Raw genomic sequence first — 17564 nt, forward strand, 5'->3', positions numbered from 1 at the left:
AAGGGTCCCTACAATGCTAGAAAATTTGGTACTGCTGAGCCATTGCCCTTTGAAAAGATGTGAGATTTTGGAAAGTGAAATAGGGAGGCAATGAAATCCTATGGGGGATTTTACCAATTTTGGACCCCTGTAACTCTGGTTTGCAGAGATGTAGGGACCCCATCTTTGGAATCCAAGTCTAACAATATGTCTTCTACCTGCATGAGACATTTCGTGAGATTCAGACGTTGCTAACGGCCATGGCTGAGATTTATGTACGTCACCATCACTACCATTGAAATAGCCAAAATAAACAGGTTTTTGTGACCCTAGGCTATGACCTCTTCGGCCTAGGGGCCCGAAACTCACCAGTCATGTTCCCCCTAAGGGTCCCTACAATGCTAGAAAATTTGCCACTGCTGAGCAATTGCCCTTTGAAAAGATGTGAGATTTTGGAACTGTAAATAGGAGGCCCTATGAAAGCCTATGGGGGATTTTACCAATTTTGGACCCCTGTAACTCTGGTTTGCAGAGATGTAGGGACCCCATCTTTGGAATCCAAGTCTAACAATATGTCTTCTACCTGCATGAGACATTTCGTGAAATTCAGACGTTGCTAACGGCCATGGTTGAGATTTATGTACGTCACCATCACTACCATTGAAATAGTCTAAATAAACAGGTTTTTGTGACCCTAGGCTATGACCTCTTCGGCCTAGGGGCCCGAAACTCACCAGTCATGTTCCCCCTAAGGGTCCCTACAATGCTAGAAAATTTGCCACTGCTGAGTAATTGCCCTTTGAAAAGATGTGAGATTTTGGAACTGTAAATAGGAGGCCCAATGAAAGCCTATGGGGGATTTTACCAAATTTGGAGCCCTGTAACTCTGGTTTGCAGAGATGGAGGGAACCCATCTTTGGAGCCCAAGTCTAACAATATGTCTTATACCTGCATGAGACATTTCGTGAGATTCAGACGTTGCTAACGGCCATTGCTGCGATTTATGTATGTCAGACTCGCCACCATTGAAATTGCCCAAATAAACAGGTTTTGTGACCCTAGGCTATGACCTCTTCGGCCTAGGACTGCATTGAACGCGACCCACACATTGTGCGCATTCTGGACAACACCAATTACTGGGTTTATACCCTTCTGGATCCACGGTACAAACACAATGTTCCAAAACTGCTTGAAGAAAGAGCCAGACAGGTCAAAATGGAAGAATACCAGCAGGCCCTTGTGGAGACTTTAGAGAGGAGATTGACATCCTCCCCCTCCTCTAGCCAGTTGTACGCCGACAGACTGACTTCCGCAAACCCAGGACGACCAGGAGGGCAGCAAACAACACAAGCCGCAGCTAGTGCCCAAAAGCGAATGGTATCGGCAGTGTCCTTGGAGTGGGAAAATTTTCTGACACCCATGCAGCAGCACACAGAACAGCAAGCGTGCAGATCCACCTCCAACACCGATCGCCTGGAGAAGATGGTCAAGGACTACATGTCAGATGGCATAGCTGTGTTGAACAATCCATCTGCACCCTTCAACTATTGGGTATCGAAGCTAGACACCTGGCACAAACTGGCAATGTACGCAATAGAGGTGCTGGCTTGCCCGGCAGCCAGCGTTATGTCGGAACGCTGTTTCAGTGCTGCCGGAGGCATCGTCACAGATCGGCGGCGTATCCGCCTCTCCACAGAAAATGCAGACCGTCTGACTCAAATTAAAATGAATCAATCCTGGATTGGAAACGACTACGCAACACTCCCGGACCCCAACCAAGTAACATGAACAATGAACATCTGTGATGGGTTAGCGTTTCCGGTCCCTGTTTATTGAACCTCTCATCTGTATTACATTTATGACTGCATGGCGACAAAATGCAAATTGCTATCCGCACGCTTCTTGTCCTCATGCAAGGCCTGGGTTGTTGTGTCTCAAAGCGTGGCCTTCTCCTCCTGCGCCACCCTCCTCCTGTTCCATCACGTGTGCTGCTGCTGGGTTAGCGTTACCGGTCCCTTTTCCTGGAACCTCTTATATGTATTACATTTATGACTGCATGCCGACAAAAAGCATGTTACCTGTGCAAAGAAAACAGACATTTCCCGCATTTAAAAGAGAGTTTTCCCTTTGAAACTTTAAAATCGATTTTCTCAAAAACTATAAGCTCTTTTTGCAAAATTTTTTTTCCTCTTGTACCCACTCCCAAGGTGCACATACCCTGTAAATTTGGGGTATGTAGCATGTAAGGAGGCTTTACAAAGCACAAAAGTTCGGGTCCCCATTGACTTCCATTATGTTCGGAGTTCGGCTCGAACACCCGAACATCGCGGCCATGTTCGGCCCGAACCCGAACATCTAGATGTTCGCCCAACACTATTCATACCACTATGAACTGAAAGTCTTTAGCAGCTGCTTTTACCCTAGCGGTGGATGGCAGCCTTCTAGCCTGCAGCTAACATTTCCTGATGGCCACTAGAGGGAGCTGTTAGAAGGCGAGAGACATATTACTTGTTCAGTTGGATGCAGGTAAGGAAACCAGTATGGAGAAAAAAGTGGTACGTCCCAAGGGTGTTCACTGAAACACGTTAAGAGACCGGGAAGGCTCTATAGGACCTTTCTCCTTCCCTCTCCTTAGGTGAGTATCTGTTTTTTGGTTCAATGCCAACTTCAGATTTTCTTTTAATAAAGCCAGAGTCATTCCATATCCTGATATTTCAAACAGTTTATCCCAGTTGCTTCATATTTGAATGTTTCAATTCACTTTCTCGACTGCGTTTTCTCCTAGGAGATAATTTTTCAACTTATGTTGAAAAAAAAACTTTTCGGCACAGAACTTTTTCTTTAAAATAACTTTTCAGCTCTCTCCAGTTGAAAAGATACCAAAAGTAAGGGGAAAGGTACCAAAAAAAATATTCTGTGACTTTTCTGGCTTGCTGGTAGTTTAAAAGGGCATTTTACTGATAAAGTATCACCTAGGAGAAGAATTAAGAGAAAAAGTTAATTGAATAGGGGCAAAAATATCATGAATGTCTCAGGGATGAACATTCAGATTTTACCAGAACTCCTATTTTAACTTTCTCATTAGAATTTCGCAATTTCGAGTTGAAAGCTTGAATTCAAAATGTGCAGAAGTCCGACTTAGAATATAGAATGTTCTCATTGTTGCTTAAAATTTTCACATGGGTGTATCTTGAGCATACTTAGTAGACATTTTTTTGTTCTAATTTTCACGTAAATAGTGAATTGTGCATTGTGTGAGATAGCTGCACTTTTACACTAGACATCCACTCCAACAGTGTCTACCTAGCTGGGTTGGCAAACCAGGAAGGGATAACTACCCCCTTGGGGGTACAGACATCCTACTACAAGGTGCCCTAAACAGGGCCGGTTCAAGTAACAATTGGGCCCTAGGGCAAAATTAGCCTGGGGGCCCCCCAACAGACAACCCCGAACCAAAAAGCATCATTAGAGGCCCTTTGTTGGAGCCAAATTTCCCTCTTGGGCCCCTGAGCTGGCTGCTGACCCTCCCCGAATCACCTCCCAACTTAACAGACTCTGCAGAGTCCCAGGGGAGCAACAGTTAAGATGGGGGAGGGACAACTTGGGGGCCCCTACAGGCTCTGGGGCAATTGCCCATTTTTTCCTATGGTAGCTCCGGCCCTGGCCCTAAATAAGGTAAAACAATTCAAGCCTAAAGAAAAATCAAAATAAAATACTTTATTCATGTAATGTCTTGATGGTAACAGCTGACTTGCCCAGGTGTGGGGCACTTATGCAAAGTTGGAATGCCTTGTGAATGAAGTCCTTTGGCTACCTTTTCGTGTTTTCTTCATTGAAAGAAGTCCCTCCCCCATGTCCTTTTTATTTTAATTGTTTAATCATATTTAGGGCACCTGACAATAAAAAGTTTAGATAACAATGACTCGCTACGGGATCACTTTAAGTTCTCTGAGCTGTTTATTCTTTTTTTTTTCAAAGTTTGTTTAAACCTAATTCCTTCATTCAATCCACACATCTCTCCATTTTCTCATCATGGACTCTACGCTTTGCAGTTACTCAACTCCTGAAGTCTGGACTGTTGTCCTGGGGAAGGTGCGTTTGAGCCGAAGCGACCTTAAGGAGATGGTCTTCAAGGTCACACAACTACTTCTCCATCCATACCATGATGTGGACAGTCATGACTACGATATTGCACTTGTACAGCTGGATCACGCTGTTCCTCTTACCTATCCACATGTCCAACCAATCTGCCTTCCTGCGAGCACCCACCATTTCCCCACTGGGTCGAAGTGTTGGGTCACAGGATGGGGGGCAGTCAGTGATAATGGTAAGTTCTCTGTAGTTTTACTCCCAGTGCCAGAACCAATTTTATTCTTGGAAAACAAAAGTTTGCTTTCTTAAAAAAATAAATTATTTGCAATAATTCAGGTTGGTGTGAGCTCCGAGATGTCTCCCAGTGCATCACTGCTGATTTCTGAATATGCAAATGATCCATTGTTGTCCCTGTAAGCTAGCCACACCTCCAGATTCGCTGGAATGCAATGATGTGTCAGCTTGTTAATTTTATTCTTGAGTTTGTGTAATCCGTATATTAACAATTTCTTCCTTGAGTATGCGTTATCAGTATATTTTCTCACCATAAAAGCTAGTGCCTCAGATCTTGTTCTTAAAGGGGAACTGAAGTAAGAGGTATACGGAGGCTGCCATATTTATTTCCTTTTAATCAATACCAGTTGCCTGGCAGCCCTGCTGGTCTATTTCTCTGAAGTAGTATCTGAATAACACCAGAAACAAGCATGCAGCTAGTCTTGTCAGATCTGACTTTAAAGTCTGAAACACCTGAACTGCTGCATGCTTGTTCAGGGGCTATGGATAATAGTATTAGAGGCCGAGGATCAGCAGGGCTGCCAGGCAACTGGTATTGCTTAAAAGGAAATAAATATGGCAGCCTCCGTATACCTCTCTCTTCAGTTCCCCTTTAAACTCCGTATGAGTGAGCAGCAATGAATGTTGCTCTTACTAATAATAATAATCAAAGAATGATTTTATTAATTAATGTCGATTTAAAGCCAGTTCAAAGAGTAACTATAAACAAGGTGGAACTTCATCCCAATCAGTAGCTGATACCGCCCACGAGAAATCTATTCCTTTTCTCAAACAGATCATCAGGGGGCTCTGTATGGCTGATATTGTGGTGAAACCCCTCCCACAATGTGATGTCAGGACCATGGTGCTGACAGTTTCCTGTCTGTGAACATGGTTGCATTGTGGGAAATGACTATTTCGCACTGCCAAGCAACCAGTTATTAGTGGGTGTGGTTATACATAATAGGAGCTGTTGCTGTCTAGTTTTTTCATGTCTGCCAACAGTAAAGATGATGACATGCAGGATGATTGTGGAACAAACAATATGAACAAATTAAATGGCGAATTTCAATCATTTCTTGATCTAACTTCTATTTTTAACTTCTCACTTTACAACGTATTGATTTTTTTTCCCCCCCTTTTCGCTAAATTTCCTCTTTAAATCAGCCCTGTGTATTTGTGTATTTGCCATATTTACCATATGGAAAGACATGAGTTTGTTGTTTATTTGAAGGACCCACCAGTGACATTCTCCAGAAAGTGGACCTCACATTAATCTCTCAAGATATCTGCTCTGATCTATATCGCTATCAGATCAGTCCCAGGATGTTCTGTGCCGGATATCTCGATGGTACGAAAGATGCCTGCCAGGTATGAACTGTTCAAGAGTACTATTGAATGAAATTCCCCTTTATCATTGCTCTTGCATCCTGGGTGTTATAGTTTCAGCTTCAGAAAATGGTTCTAGATCAGGCATGGGCAAACTCGGCCCTTCATCTGTTACGGAACTACAAATCCCACAATGCATTTGTCTTTATGAGTCATGAATGTGGCTGTCAAACTCCTGCAATGCATTGTGGAACTTGTAGTTCCTTAACAGCTGGAGGGCCAAGTTTGCCCATGCCTGTTCTAGATCATCCCGTAGGAGAGCTGGGCTGGCTTGCTCAACTCCGAATTCGGGAGATACCCGGATAGTTGCTATCCGGATATCTCCCAGTACATCTGTGTGGGCCGGGCGGGGGGGTCAATCTTACCTGTCTGACGTCTTCTTCATCCGTCCCTGGCGCCTCCCACGATGCGTTCCATGCGGCGGTCACGTGACTAACTACAAACACTTCCTCCTTCCGGGTTGAAGGAGGATGTGTTTGGAGTCACGTGATGCGCATGGACCGCATTGTGGGAGGCGCCGAGGGATGGACGAAGAAGACGTCAGACAGGTAAGCTTGACCCCCCCGCCCGACCCGCACAGGTATCTGTGTGAAATCCGGATAGCAACTATCCGGGTATCTCCCGAATTTGGAGTTGAGCAAGCCTGGAGCTGGGAGTGCCGTACAGTGTGGATCTTAATCAGTTCATTATGATTATGCAAAATTTTGCAATTATGCCTATACGTAATTACAAATTGTAATTGATTTTGTATAATCATTCGTAATTACACATTAATTTATGCAGAATTTATACATAATTTCATGCCGATTTCGTGGCGGCGAACAGCAAAACCCCCATACGTGGGGGTCAAAAAGTCAAAAAGACCTTGTAGTTTTTGAGGAAATCAATTTTAAAAATGCATAGAAAAATGGTTTTTGAACTCAGTAAAATTACAGTTTAAAAACCATTTTTCTTTGTATTTTTAAAATCGATTTTTTTCAAAAACTACACGGCCTTTTTGAACAATTCTTTTTTTAACTTGTACCCACTCTTCTCCTTAACATATGTAGCAATTGCATGGTTGGAAGCTGTGCTATTCACCGCTAAAGTCGGCACGAAATTAAACATAAATTACGCTTACATTCATGGGTCATTATGAATGCTTACAATTACCTACGAAATTAATTGCGCTTTTCCCTGAGATTTTGCATTACAATTACAATGCGTAATTGCGAATTACGATGCCTAATTACACATAGGCGTTATTTCTGCTCATCATTAGTGCCGTAGTGTCAGGAAGAAGAATCTACAATACCGTTAGTCCCCGGTTTACGAACGCCCGACTTAATAACAACCCGCCGATACGAACGCCCGCCGACCCGCCGAGATGATGTCACGCCACCGGGGACTACCTCTTCTGCACCGTTTTTAATGCAGAGTAAGCGCAGCGGAAGGTAGATAGAGGACATCTCACCTGATCCTCGGTGGTAGAAGGTCCCATCGTGCTGCCCGGAAGCTGCGCGGCCCGTCCTCTCGCTCCATCCACTGTCCTTCCGGCGGCTTCTCATGCTTTGCATAATGACGCAATCAGGAGAAGCCCCCTAGTGGCGGCGCCTCCTGATGCGTGCTTCCGGGCAGCATGATGGGACCTTCTACCACCTTCCGCTGCGCTTACTCTGCATTAAAAACGGGGGCGAAGGGGGCTGTTCCGACTTAAGGACAGATTCAAGTTAAGAACGTTCGTTAACCGAGGACTAGCTGTATAAGTTAACCGGTGATGATGTAATGTGCTAAAGTATGCGATATGATGATAATTTGCCATAATTATGATTTTGAAATTGAATTGATTTTGCGTAATCCATTTGTAACTTTGCATGTTTCGCAAAGTTACGAACTTGGCCGTCATAAACAATTTTTGGTGTAAACTGTGGAAAAACATTTGCACCAGTGTTGCTTGCGAATTTGCATCGAAGTAATTTTTGCATCGAAGATTTCATTTTCGATTTTGAAAAAAGTTTTGCAAAATTGCTTGTATTTTAATTTTGTTTTTGTTTTTTTCAATACTTTTACTGCCAAAATTTTTGCTGGGAAAATGCAAAAAAAAAATCTATATTTTTACCGTGAAAAGAGTGAAAATCGTGAAAAATAACAAAACTTAATGGCATTTTTGCTTGAAAATCGAATTTTATATTATTTTCATTAAAATGAATGCAAAAAGAATATTAGCATTTTTGTTCATCTCTATTTTGCACAAACCAGAATCAAGAGGCAACAAGCAAAAAAAATAAATAAATAAATAAAAAAGTAGTTTTTCAAAAAATCAAGTTAAAAAAAATCCAAAGAAAAAATGGTTTTAAACCAAGTCAAATGATGTTGTACTGCGGAACACTTGAATATATAACTAGTTCTGAGTTATGAATTTTAAAGAAAGCCTGAGACTTTAAAAGAAGAGAAAGTCACAAACTTACCTCCATCCTCCAGAAACTTTCCACATCTTCCTTGACTTCAGATGAAGTCGGCGGGACATCGATATACTGCACAAAATGCAGCAAGTAGCTAAAATCGATTTTCTCAAAAACTACAAGGTCTTTTTGAAAAAGTATTTTTTTAAAATTTGTACCCACTATTCTCCAAAAGGTATGTAGCAATTTTGGTGACAATAGCATGTATGGGACTTTGCTATTCACTGCTAAAGTAAGCGCAAAATTACCAATTATTATACCAAATCAATTGAATTTACAAATTGTAATTACGTATGGGCGTAATTGTGAACATTTACTCGAAATTTTGCTTACTCGTAATTAGCTGATCACCGATTGTTAGAAATCACCTTTACTCCGGCACCAGCACCCCCTTAGAGGTGCACCTCACAGAATGTGAGCTGACTCGACTCTCCACACAGCAAGCATTATAGGGGATAGACTTCTTGAGGCATCTTCCAAGTTCCAAAAGGTTTATTCAGTACACAGATATACAGATACAGTTCGTCATATCTTAGCAAAGCAGATTCTTCTTTAGTAATTCTGTTGTGTTGCAGCTTCTTGATTACCTTCCTAGTGAAGGTAATCAGGTGATCTTCTGTCTATACTACGTTACATCTAGACTAACTATGTACAGCATACATTATATCAGATTACATAAAGAAAGGAAGTAATTATGGTTCCAGTCAGTAGAAGTCAGTAGATGGAGAGCGTGAAAGTAAGAGTGCCCTTCGTTGGCCCATCATGAACCTTAATACTGACCAGGAAAGAGTTAATCGTGACCTCATCTGACACATCCCCCAAAATCTACTATTGGCTCAGACCCCTCGTGGTGTCATAATACCCACCTACTTGATTAATATTCTATGATCCCTTTTCCCCACATACAGGAATGTTATGTTTGGAAAATATGGCCTATGTTGATTGTTCCCGTAGTCCATTTATCTGGGGCAGTGTAGGCCTAAGAACTTGGACTAGGAACATCTTCTCAGTATCTGCTAGCATCATCTGCTTCAAGCAGACACTGAGATGCTTCTGCCTGCATCATGAAAAACTCTATTTTAAAGGTATACTCTGCGAACAAGCCTTTTACCTAAAACTCAGTCCAAATAACTGAGGCCTACTTAAATTATAACACCGATCATCACTAGTAATTGTCACAAGTGATTGCACTTGTAGGAAGAGATGTAATAAAATGTAAAACACTTTTGAAACCATTTAAAAAAAATTATATTTTCCTCTTTTACTTTAGGGTGACTCTGGTAGCCCACTGGTATGTAAAGATCTGAGAGGCCGCTGGTTCCAGGCCGGCCTGGTAAGTTGGGGGGCTGGTTGTGCAATACCCAAATATTACGGAGTCTATACTCGGATTACCAAACTTGTCGGATGGATTCACAATGTCACAGCCATCTAGCAGAATAACCTGGAATAAAAACCACCAAGATTTACCTGTGCACTGGAACGGCTACACAAAGGATGGAAATATCTGATTCAAACTCATCAGGGAAGAGGAGCGAAGGGTCAATTAAAAAGGAAAAGAGTACATCATTGCTAGCTTATAACATTTACATTCTTTACAATAATTCTCAAATAGTTACTTAGTATGGTCGCAAGATTCCAATTTCCAAATTTCCAATTCTACATTAATTCCGACCAGGAGATTTTTGTTTTAAAGGTCAACGAGGTGACATGTGACATGATGAGATAGACATGTGTATGTACAGTGCCTAGCACACAGATAACTAGGCTGTGTTCCTTTCTTTCTTTCTCTGCCTGAAAGAGTTAAACATCAGGGATGCAAGTGACCGTTTCTGCCCGGGTCGGTCTATAGCATAACCCTCACTGGTAAGTAATTACAGCCATAAAACACTTTGCTCTCAGTAAATGGCTTCTGAGAGCAGGAGGGTCAATAATTCATAGATTTGGGCTCTTTCATACTTCAGTGAATGTGTCATTGAGCTGAGACAATGAAACAGTAAAAACTTAGAAACTAGATTTAAATATAAAATAAAACGATCGGATAGCTAAAAAAAAAGTCATTTTTAGGAGAAGGAGGATAGATACAATTGTTTTACTCATCAGTTTATTTTCACCTCGGATGTCCTTTTAAAGAATAAAAAAAAATCTGAATTAAATTGTTATAAATCTTACTTTAGTTGAAGTCTAACATTGAGCTGTTTGGAATATAAATTCTCTTGACTTCTTCAAAAAATTTAACAACTTTAACATTTTGCTTAGTTAACAAAGATTTTTTTTTGCACAATTATATTTATATTTATGTGGTTTTTTTTGGTTTTTTTTTTTGGTTTTTTTGAGATGCATAACACTTTAACTTTTCAAAAAAGAACTTGATTATTAGAAACATTTGATGGTCACTTTTAACAAATTCAATTACATGTCTCATTTAAATCATACAAAAAAAAGTTAGAACTATGATCGGAAAGTCGGAATTTTGTCAAAGTCAGAATTTAGTATTTCCGACCATATCTAGTACTTACCAATAAAGGAAATGAAAAAACATGAAAATTCAATAGTTTTTGACATCTTAGCCAACAGGAAAGACAGTGTGTTCCCACTTTTATAAGTAAGTCATTAGAAAAGTGGCAATATTGCTAAATGTCATAATTTATAACATTGACTTGTGAGCATAAATTCATTAGAAGATTAAGTTGATATAAATTCATAGGCCATGAAATGTGAATTTGGGAATTGAAGCAGAAAGTTCTCACCATCAGAATCCTCAGAAGATACAAAGGTAGCTTAAAGTGGATCCGAGACAAACTTTTGCTCCCTTCATTTTCCTGCCCCTTACATAGAGTTTATTGGGCATTCTTCCCCCCAAATGCTTTTTATATTTTATTTATTACCTAATTGCATGTAAATTAATGTATCCATGCCCAAAGCTCCTCCAGCGCCTTGGCATTCTGAGACCCATGCTGCAAGTGCTCATGGGAGCTCAGCCTGGGGAAGAGGAGGCTTTCGCTGAAGCATACACGAGATTTCAGAGGCAAGGGGGCGGAGAGGGGAGGAAAGAGGAGGAGAGCGGAGTGGAGTTTTCACAGGTTGAGGGGTGGAGATACAGGCAAGCTTGAATGTGTAATGTGACAAACAGAACATGGCCACTCTCATTGTATCGCAGGAAGAAATAATCATATACTGTTGAAGCTGTTTGCAGCTAGAATTACTGCGTAAACCATCTAAACCTTCGATAAGATATATAGACAAGTTACTTACTATAGTTAGTTTTTCATCTCAGATCTGCTTTAATTTTCTACTGTAGAAGCCCAAATTTTAGTTTCTGACATTCTTGTTGAGAAGTTGACCTTGTTCTTCATTAGAATGTAATGTGATTTTGAGAAAGGTTTTCTTGTGAACTGTATGACTGCGTTTTACAAATAATTGTTTCTATAGTGGATCAGGATGTCTTAGGAACCATTAAGTTTACACTTTTATTCTAAATAATCTTTGCTAAACTAAAGCCTTTGTGACACAAATTGCCTTACAGAACATATTAATATCTTTTAGAACGAGAAACTATTTTTCTAGAGCAGACAAAAAGGGTCTATTTTATAAACGTAAGCAAGGTTTTGATACATTGGCTTCTTCACATGAGAGGAAATTAGTGGCCTGAGGCCAAAATAAAATTGCTTTTACAAAATAATCATTTGTAATTCCTGCAAATCATACCTGTATGAAGTACTTAAAACGGAGGTTTTGTTTTTTTGCTTTTTTATCTTGAGGTTGTTTTTTGTTTTTGTAGCAAAGAGTTATACCTAGAGGTGATCAGCTGACTGGTCACATGATCTGGCTCTGCCATCTTGTATGCTGGGAGAAATTGTTTTACACATAATGTCTTCTCAAGAATGTGTTTTCTTGGTAAAAACCTATGAAGCATTGCCATTATTAGTGGAATTCCATGTAATGTCACTGGACTAGGAACTAAATAGCAATAACAGTACTGGGGTAAATGTATACCTATTAACTTTTATTTTATCCTTAAGCAAATCTGTCTTTATTCAAAATGTTGACTAAAGCTTGCAAGTTAAGTCACACACATCCAATGGTGAATGGACAATCACTGTAGGTAAGCTCTCACACTACATGAAAGTAGTAAAACGGGCCAATGATTGGTCAATCAAAATTACATGCGTGTACCAGGCTGGCACACTTTCAATTTAGATTGGCGAACCACTGACCAATTTTACGACCTCCATGTAGTATCAGAGCTTAGTATTCAATATCTGTTGACCCTTATACTACACGGAGGTGGTAAAATTACACACATCCAATTCCGATTGATCTGATTTTATCTCTAGCTGTCCAACACACCAGCTTCCGTCTGTGAATGATGATAATTTTACAACTTTGGAACTTAACTCACTTTCTGTTTTGGCTCCAGCAACAGGAAGAGAAGGAAAACCCAGACAGCAATAAAAAATGTGAAAATTGTTTGCCTTGATTTACATTTTATGCCCAGTAAATAAAAAATAAAATTACAAAAAAAAATGAAAATGTTTGACGTTTGATGGAATGAAATGTTATTTAAAACTCTACACCAGAAAACCAGAAACATATACACTAGCTGATGGCCCGGCGTTGCCCGGGTATGTATTTGGCTGGTGTTGGCTCCGCCCACTTTTACTAACCCCAACACACAATTACTCATTGACCTAGTTTGTGAGCTTTGCAGTCTTTGGCATCAATAATTTGACCAACTGTACCAGGTTTGAGGCTTGTGCAACAGTGCAAGAATGGTAGCAATAAAATATTCCCCTTGAAAATGAATAGGTGAATTTTGATTGGCTTTTGCAGGCTCTACCCACTTTTCTGAATATTAATCTCAGTCACCCAGTGACCAACTGCGCTAAGTTTGAGAACCCTGCCATTAACAGTGTAAGAATGGGTGCAGTTTACATTTTCCCAGTGAAATTTGTATTTGTCTCCGCCAACTTTTTGATTATGGTGATAAAAAGTATCCTATATGTTATTCCAGGTAATGTACTATGTGTGTGCCAAACTTCATTCAAATCCGTTCAGCCATTGTTGCATGATCCAGTAACAAACATCCAAACTTTCACATTTATAATATTAGTGAGATAGATACAAACACTGCAAATCACAAATCCAATTTCCGATTCCGAATATCGATTTGCGAATCCAATTTTCCCTGTATGCTATCAACACAAGAAGGAAAACGCAGAAAAACCGCAGTATGCAGTACCAATTAAAAATCGTAATCGCGTGTAAAAATCGCAAATCGGAATCGCAAGTAGTGCGTAAAATGCTTAAATCCAGTTTTAATTAAGAAAATAGGGGGATGACCTATACTCAGGACATCCAACTTTCTGAATTAAAATTGGGTATAAATTACTTTTTTTAACTCCACGCAGAGCATCATTGGGAACCACCCCCTAGTACCAAGCAATAACTGTTTCTGCTGAATCCTTATTCTAGAGCCCTACCTAGTGTGTCCATCTCCCCTCCACTTAAATTGTAAGCCTTTGGCAGGGTCCTCCCCTCCCTAGCCCCCTTGGCGGTACAAAGTTTCCGAGGCTGCGTCCGCCGGGAGGTTTTTTGCCTAAAATTGTTTTTTTTAAATGCTTTAGCTAGCATTTCGCTAGCTAAGCGTATGGCCAAAGTTGCTCCGGTCCCCCTCATGCCCGCCGATCACCGCCGGCTATACGTACCTCACCACGATCCCACGAAAAGTGCAGTTTCCTGATCGGCTTCCGGCGTTGCTATGGCGATGATCGGAGATGACGTCATCCGCAATCCCGACCGCCGTCATCGTGAAGCCTGGAGCCGATTGGGCAGCTGCGCCGGCGTGGGAACGCTGGGGGGTACGTATAACGGAGGCTATTGCGGGCGATCGCGGGGGACCGGAGCAACTTTGTGCATATGCTTACCTAGCGAACCGCTAGCTAAAGCGTAATGCACCGATTTAAAAAAAAATAAAAAACGTCCTGGGGCCATGTGATCCTCCGCGGCGGCTACCCCGTATGTAGTACGGGGTTATCGCTAAGGAGGCTAGTGTATCCTACATGATCGTGTGCTCCTTTCCTATGACAGCCTCGTACTTGTATTACTGGGCCTACCTAACCAGCCCAAACCACATGATCATGTATCTTGTACCCTCTCCCTTCCCTAGTGTATTATACATGATTGTGTGCTCCTTTCCTTTGACTGCCTCGTACTTGTATTACTGGGCCTACCTAACCAGCCCAAATCACATGATCATGTATCTTGTACCCTTTCCCTTCCCTAGTGTATTCTACATGATCGTGTGCTCCTTTCCTATGACAGCCTTGTACTTGAATTACTGGGCCTACCTAACCAGCCCAAATCACATGATCATGTATCTTGTACCCTCTCCCTTCCCTAGTGTATTCTGCATGATTGTGTGCTCCTTTCCTATGACTACCTCGTACTTGTATTATTGGACCTACCTAACCAGCCCAAATCATATGATCATGTATCTTGTACCATCTCCCTTCCCTAGTGTATTCTACATGATCGTGTGCTCCTTTCCTATGACAGCCTTGTACTTGTATTACTGGGCCTACCTAACCAGCCAAAATCCCATGATCATGTATCTTGTACCCTCTCTCTTCCCTAGTGTATTCTACATGATCGTGTGCTCCTTTCCTATGACAGCCTCGTACTTGTATTACTGGGCCTACCTAACCAGCCCAAATCACATGATCATGTATCTTGTACCCTCTCCCTTCCCTAGTGTATTCTACAGGATAGTGTGCTCCTTTCCTATGACAGCTTCGTACTTACAATACAATAATACAATACAATAACATTTCTATAGCGCTTTTCTCCCATAGGACTCAAAGCGCTTAGGCTCTCTCAGATTCAGTAAGTAGTAGGATGAAGTATTCACACAACAAAAGTTATATTTCTGCAAATGCCAAACTGAACAGGTGGGTTTTCAGTCTGGATTTAAACACGTCCAGGGATGGAGCTGTCCTGATCTGTTGAGGTAAGGAGTTCCAAAACGTAGGGGCAGCATGACAGAAGGCTCTGGGACCAAAAGTTTCCAAGTGGACTCTGGGTATGACTAGATTATTAGAACCTGTTGACCTGAGAATGCGGGAATTGCTACGCAGCTGCAACATATCTTTCATGTATCCAGGGCCTAGATTATTCAGGGATTTAAATGTCAGTAGGCTGATCTTGAATAGAACCCTCCATTCTATAGGTAGCCAGTGAAGGGAGTGCAGGATTGGCGTTATGTGGCAGTGACGGGGTTGGTTGGTTAGCAGTCTGGCAGCAGTATTCTGTATCAGCTGTAGGCGGTACAAGACCTTTTTTGGAAGACCAGTGTAAAGAGCATTGCAGTAGTCCAGTCGGGATGTGATGAAGGCGTGGACTAAGGTTGGCAGATCTTCTGGGGGTATGAGGTGCTTGATTTTTGCAATGTTCTTCAGGTGAAAATAGGATGATTTCACCACAGCAGAGATTTGAGTTCTGAAGTTTAAATCCCCATCAATTAGAACTCCCAGGCTACGCACATGATTAGAGCTGCGTAGATCCGTGCCTCCTATTCCCAGTGGTGAAGACTGCAAGTTAAGTTGTTTTGTTATGCTCTGCCCTCCGATCAGAAGGACTTCAGTTTTGTCTGCATTTAGTTTCAGCCAGTTGTCATTCATCCATTTCTGTAGTTCACGTAAGCAGACGTTTATAGTTAGAGTTGGGTCTGTCACACCAGGCTTGAAGGAAAGATATAGTTGGGTGTCGTCTGCATAGCAGTGGTATGTCAGGCCATGTTTTTGGATTCGTTTTCCCAGCGGTAACATGTAAATCGTAAAAAGCTTGTATTACTGGGCCTACCTAACCAGCCCAAATCACACGATCATGTATCTTGTACCCTCTCCCTTCCCTAGTGTATTCTACATGACCGTGTGCTCCTTTCCTATGACAGCCTCTACTTGTATTACTGGACCTACCTAACCAGCCCCAATCACATGATCGTGTATCTTGTACCCTCTCCCTTCCCTAGTGTATTCTACATGACCGTGTGCTCCTTTCCTATGACAGCTTCATACTTGTATTACTGGACCTACCTAACCAGCCCAAATCACGATTATGTATCTTGTACCCTCTCCCTTCCCTAGTGTAATCTACAGGATCGTGTGCTCCTTTCCTATGACAGCTTCGTACTTGTATTACTGGACCTACCTAACCAGCCCAAAATCACATGATCATGTATCTTGTACCCTCTCCCTTCCCTAGTGTATTCTACATGATTGTGTGCTCCTTTCCTATGACAGCCTCGTACTTGTATTACTGGACCTACCTAACCAGCCCTAATCACATGATCATGTATCTTGTACCCTCTCCCTTCCCTAGTGTATTCTACATGATCGTGTGCTCCTTTCCTATGACAGCCTAATACTTGTATTACTGGGCCTACCTAACCAGCCCAAATCACATGATCATGTATCTTGTACCCTCTCCCTTCCCTAGTGTATTCTACATGATTGTGTGCTCCTTTCCTATGACTACCTCGTACTTGTATTATTGGACCTACCTAAACAGCCCAAATCATATGATCATGTATTTTGTACCATCTCCCTTCCCTAGTGTATTCTACATGATCGTGTGCTCCTTTCCTATGACAGCCTTGTACTTGTATTACTGGGCCTACCTAACCAGCCCAGATCACATGATCATGTATCTTGTACCCTCTCCCTTCCCTAGTGTATTATACATGATCGTGTGCTCCTTTCCTATGACCGCCTCGTACTTGTATTACCGGATTTACCTAACCAGCCCAAATCACATGATCATGTATCTTGTACCCTGCTTGCCTCGTATAACTTTTCCCTTTGTTGTATGACCTTGTTGCATTATGTCTGCCCACCTTTGTATCATTGTATGCATTTATTGTCCCTGTGCTGCGTAATATGCTGGCACTGCACTTTATAAATACAATAAATACATAATAGTAATATTAGGAGGGTTATAGCTGCCTGGTATGTAGTTGGCTCCACTGCTTCTTCTCTCATCCATCTTGGTCTTTTAGGCCAGCTCTCCTCCCATCCATATCCACCTCTCATGGGTGCTCATGTGACATCACACAGGTACTCATTTGAGATGGACGCGTATGTATGTGTACACCGCCGGTGAGTTGGTGCAGCATGAACAGAATGGCGGCAGCTTACCCTGCTGCTGCTCAAATTGCCAGCAACATTAGACACTATTCCTCCTCCGAGTTGCTACAAGAAGCAATTTGGGTTTTGTCAGACTGGTAACCCTGAATTATCCATGTGCGAGGTGCGCACTATATCACAATGTGCTATAGCGGCACCCAAGTCAGGCAAAATGCGCCCGGCACCGAAAGCACCTCCTGCTTCAGAGATG

General features: G+C 41.7%; 1 protein-coding gene across 2 annotated transcripts in view; it reads left to right on the forward strand.

The window, feature by feature from the left end:
* TMPRSS6 (transmembrane serine protease 6) overlaps positions 1-10369 on the forward strand; it is a 122900-nt gene extending 112531 nt beyond the window's left edge. For both annotated transcript variants that reach the window (XM_068255027.1, XM_068255028.1), the window contains 3 exons: positions 4032-4306; positions 5579-5715; positions 9445-10369. In XM_068255027.1, coding sequence (XP_068111128.1) covers positions 4032-4306; positions 5579-5715; positions 9445-9606 — 574 coding nt within the window. In that variant the 3' untranslated portion in view covers positions 9607-10369. The remainder of the gene's footprint in view (positions 1-4031; positions 4307-5578; positions 5716-9444) is intronic.
* Positions 10370-17564: the final 7195 nt, after the last annotated feature.

This window comes from Hyperolius riggenbachi, chromosome 9, assembly GCF_040937935.1.
Source record: "Hyperolius riggenbachi isolate aHypRig1 chromosome 9, aHypRig1.pri, whole genome shotgun sequence".
Lineage (NCBI taxonomy): Eukaryota > Metazoa > Chordata > Amphibia > Anura > Hyperoliidae > Hyperolius > Hyperolius riggenbachi.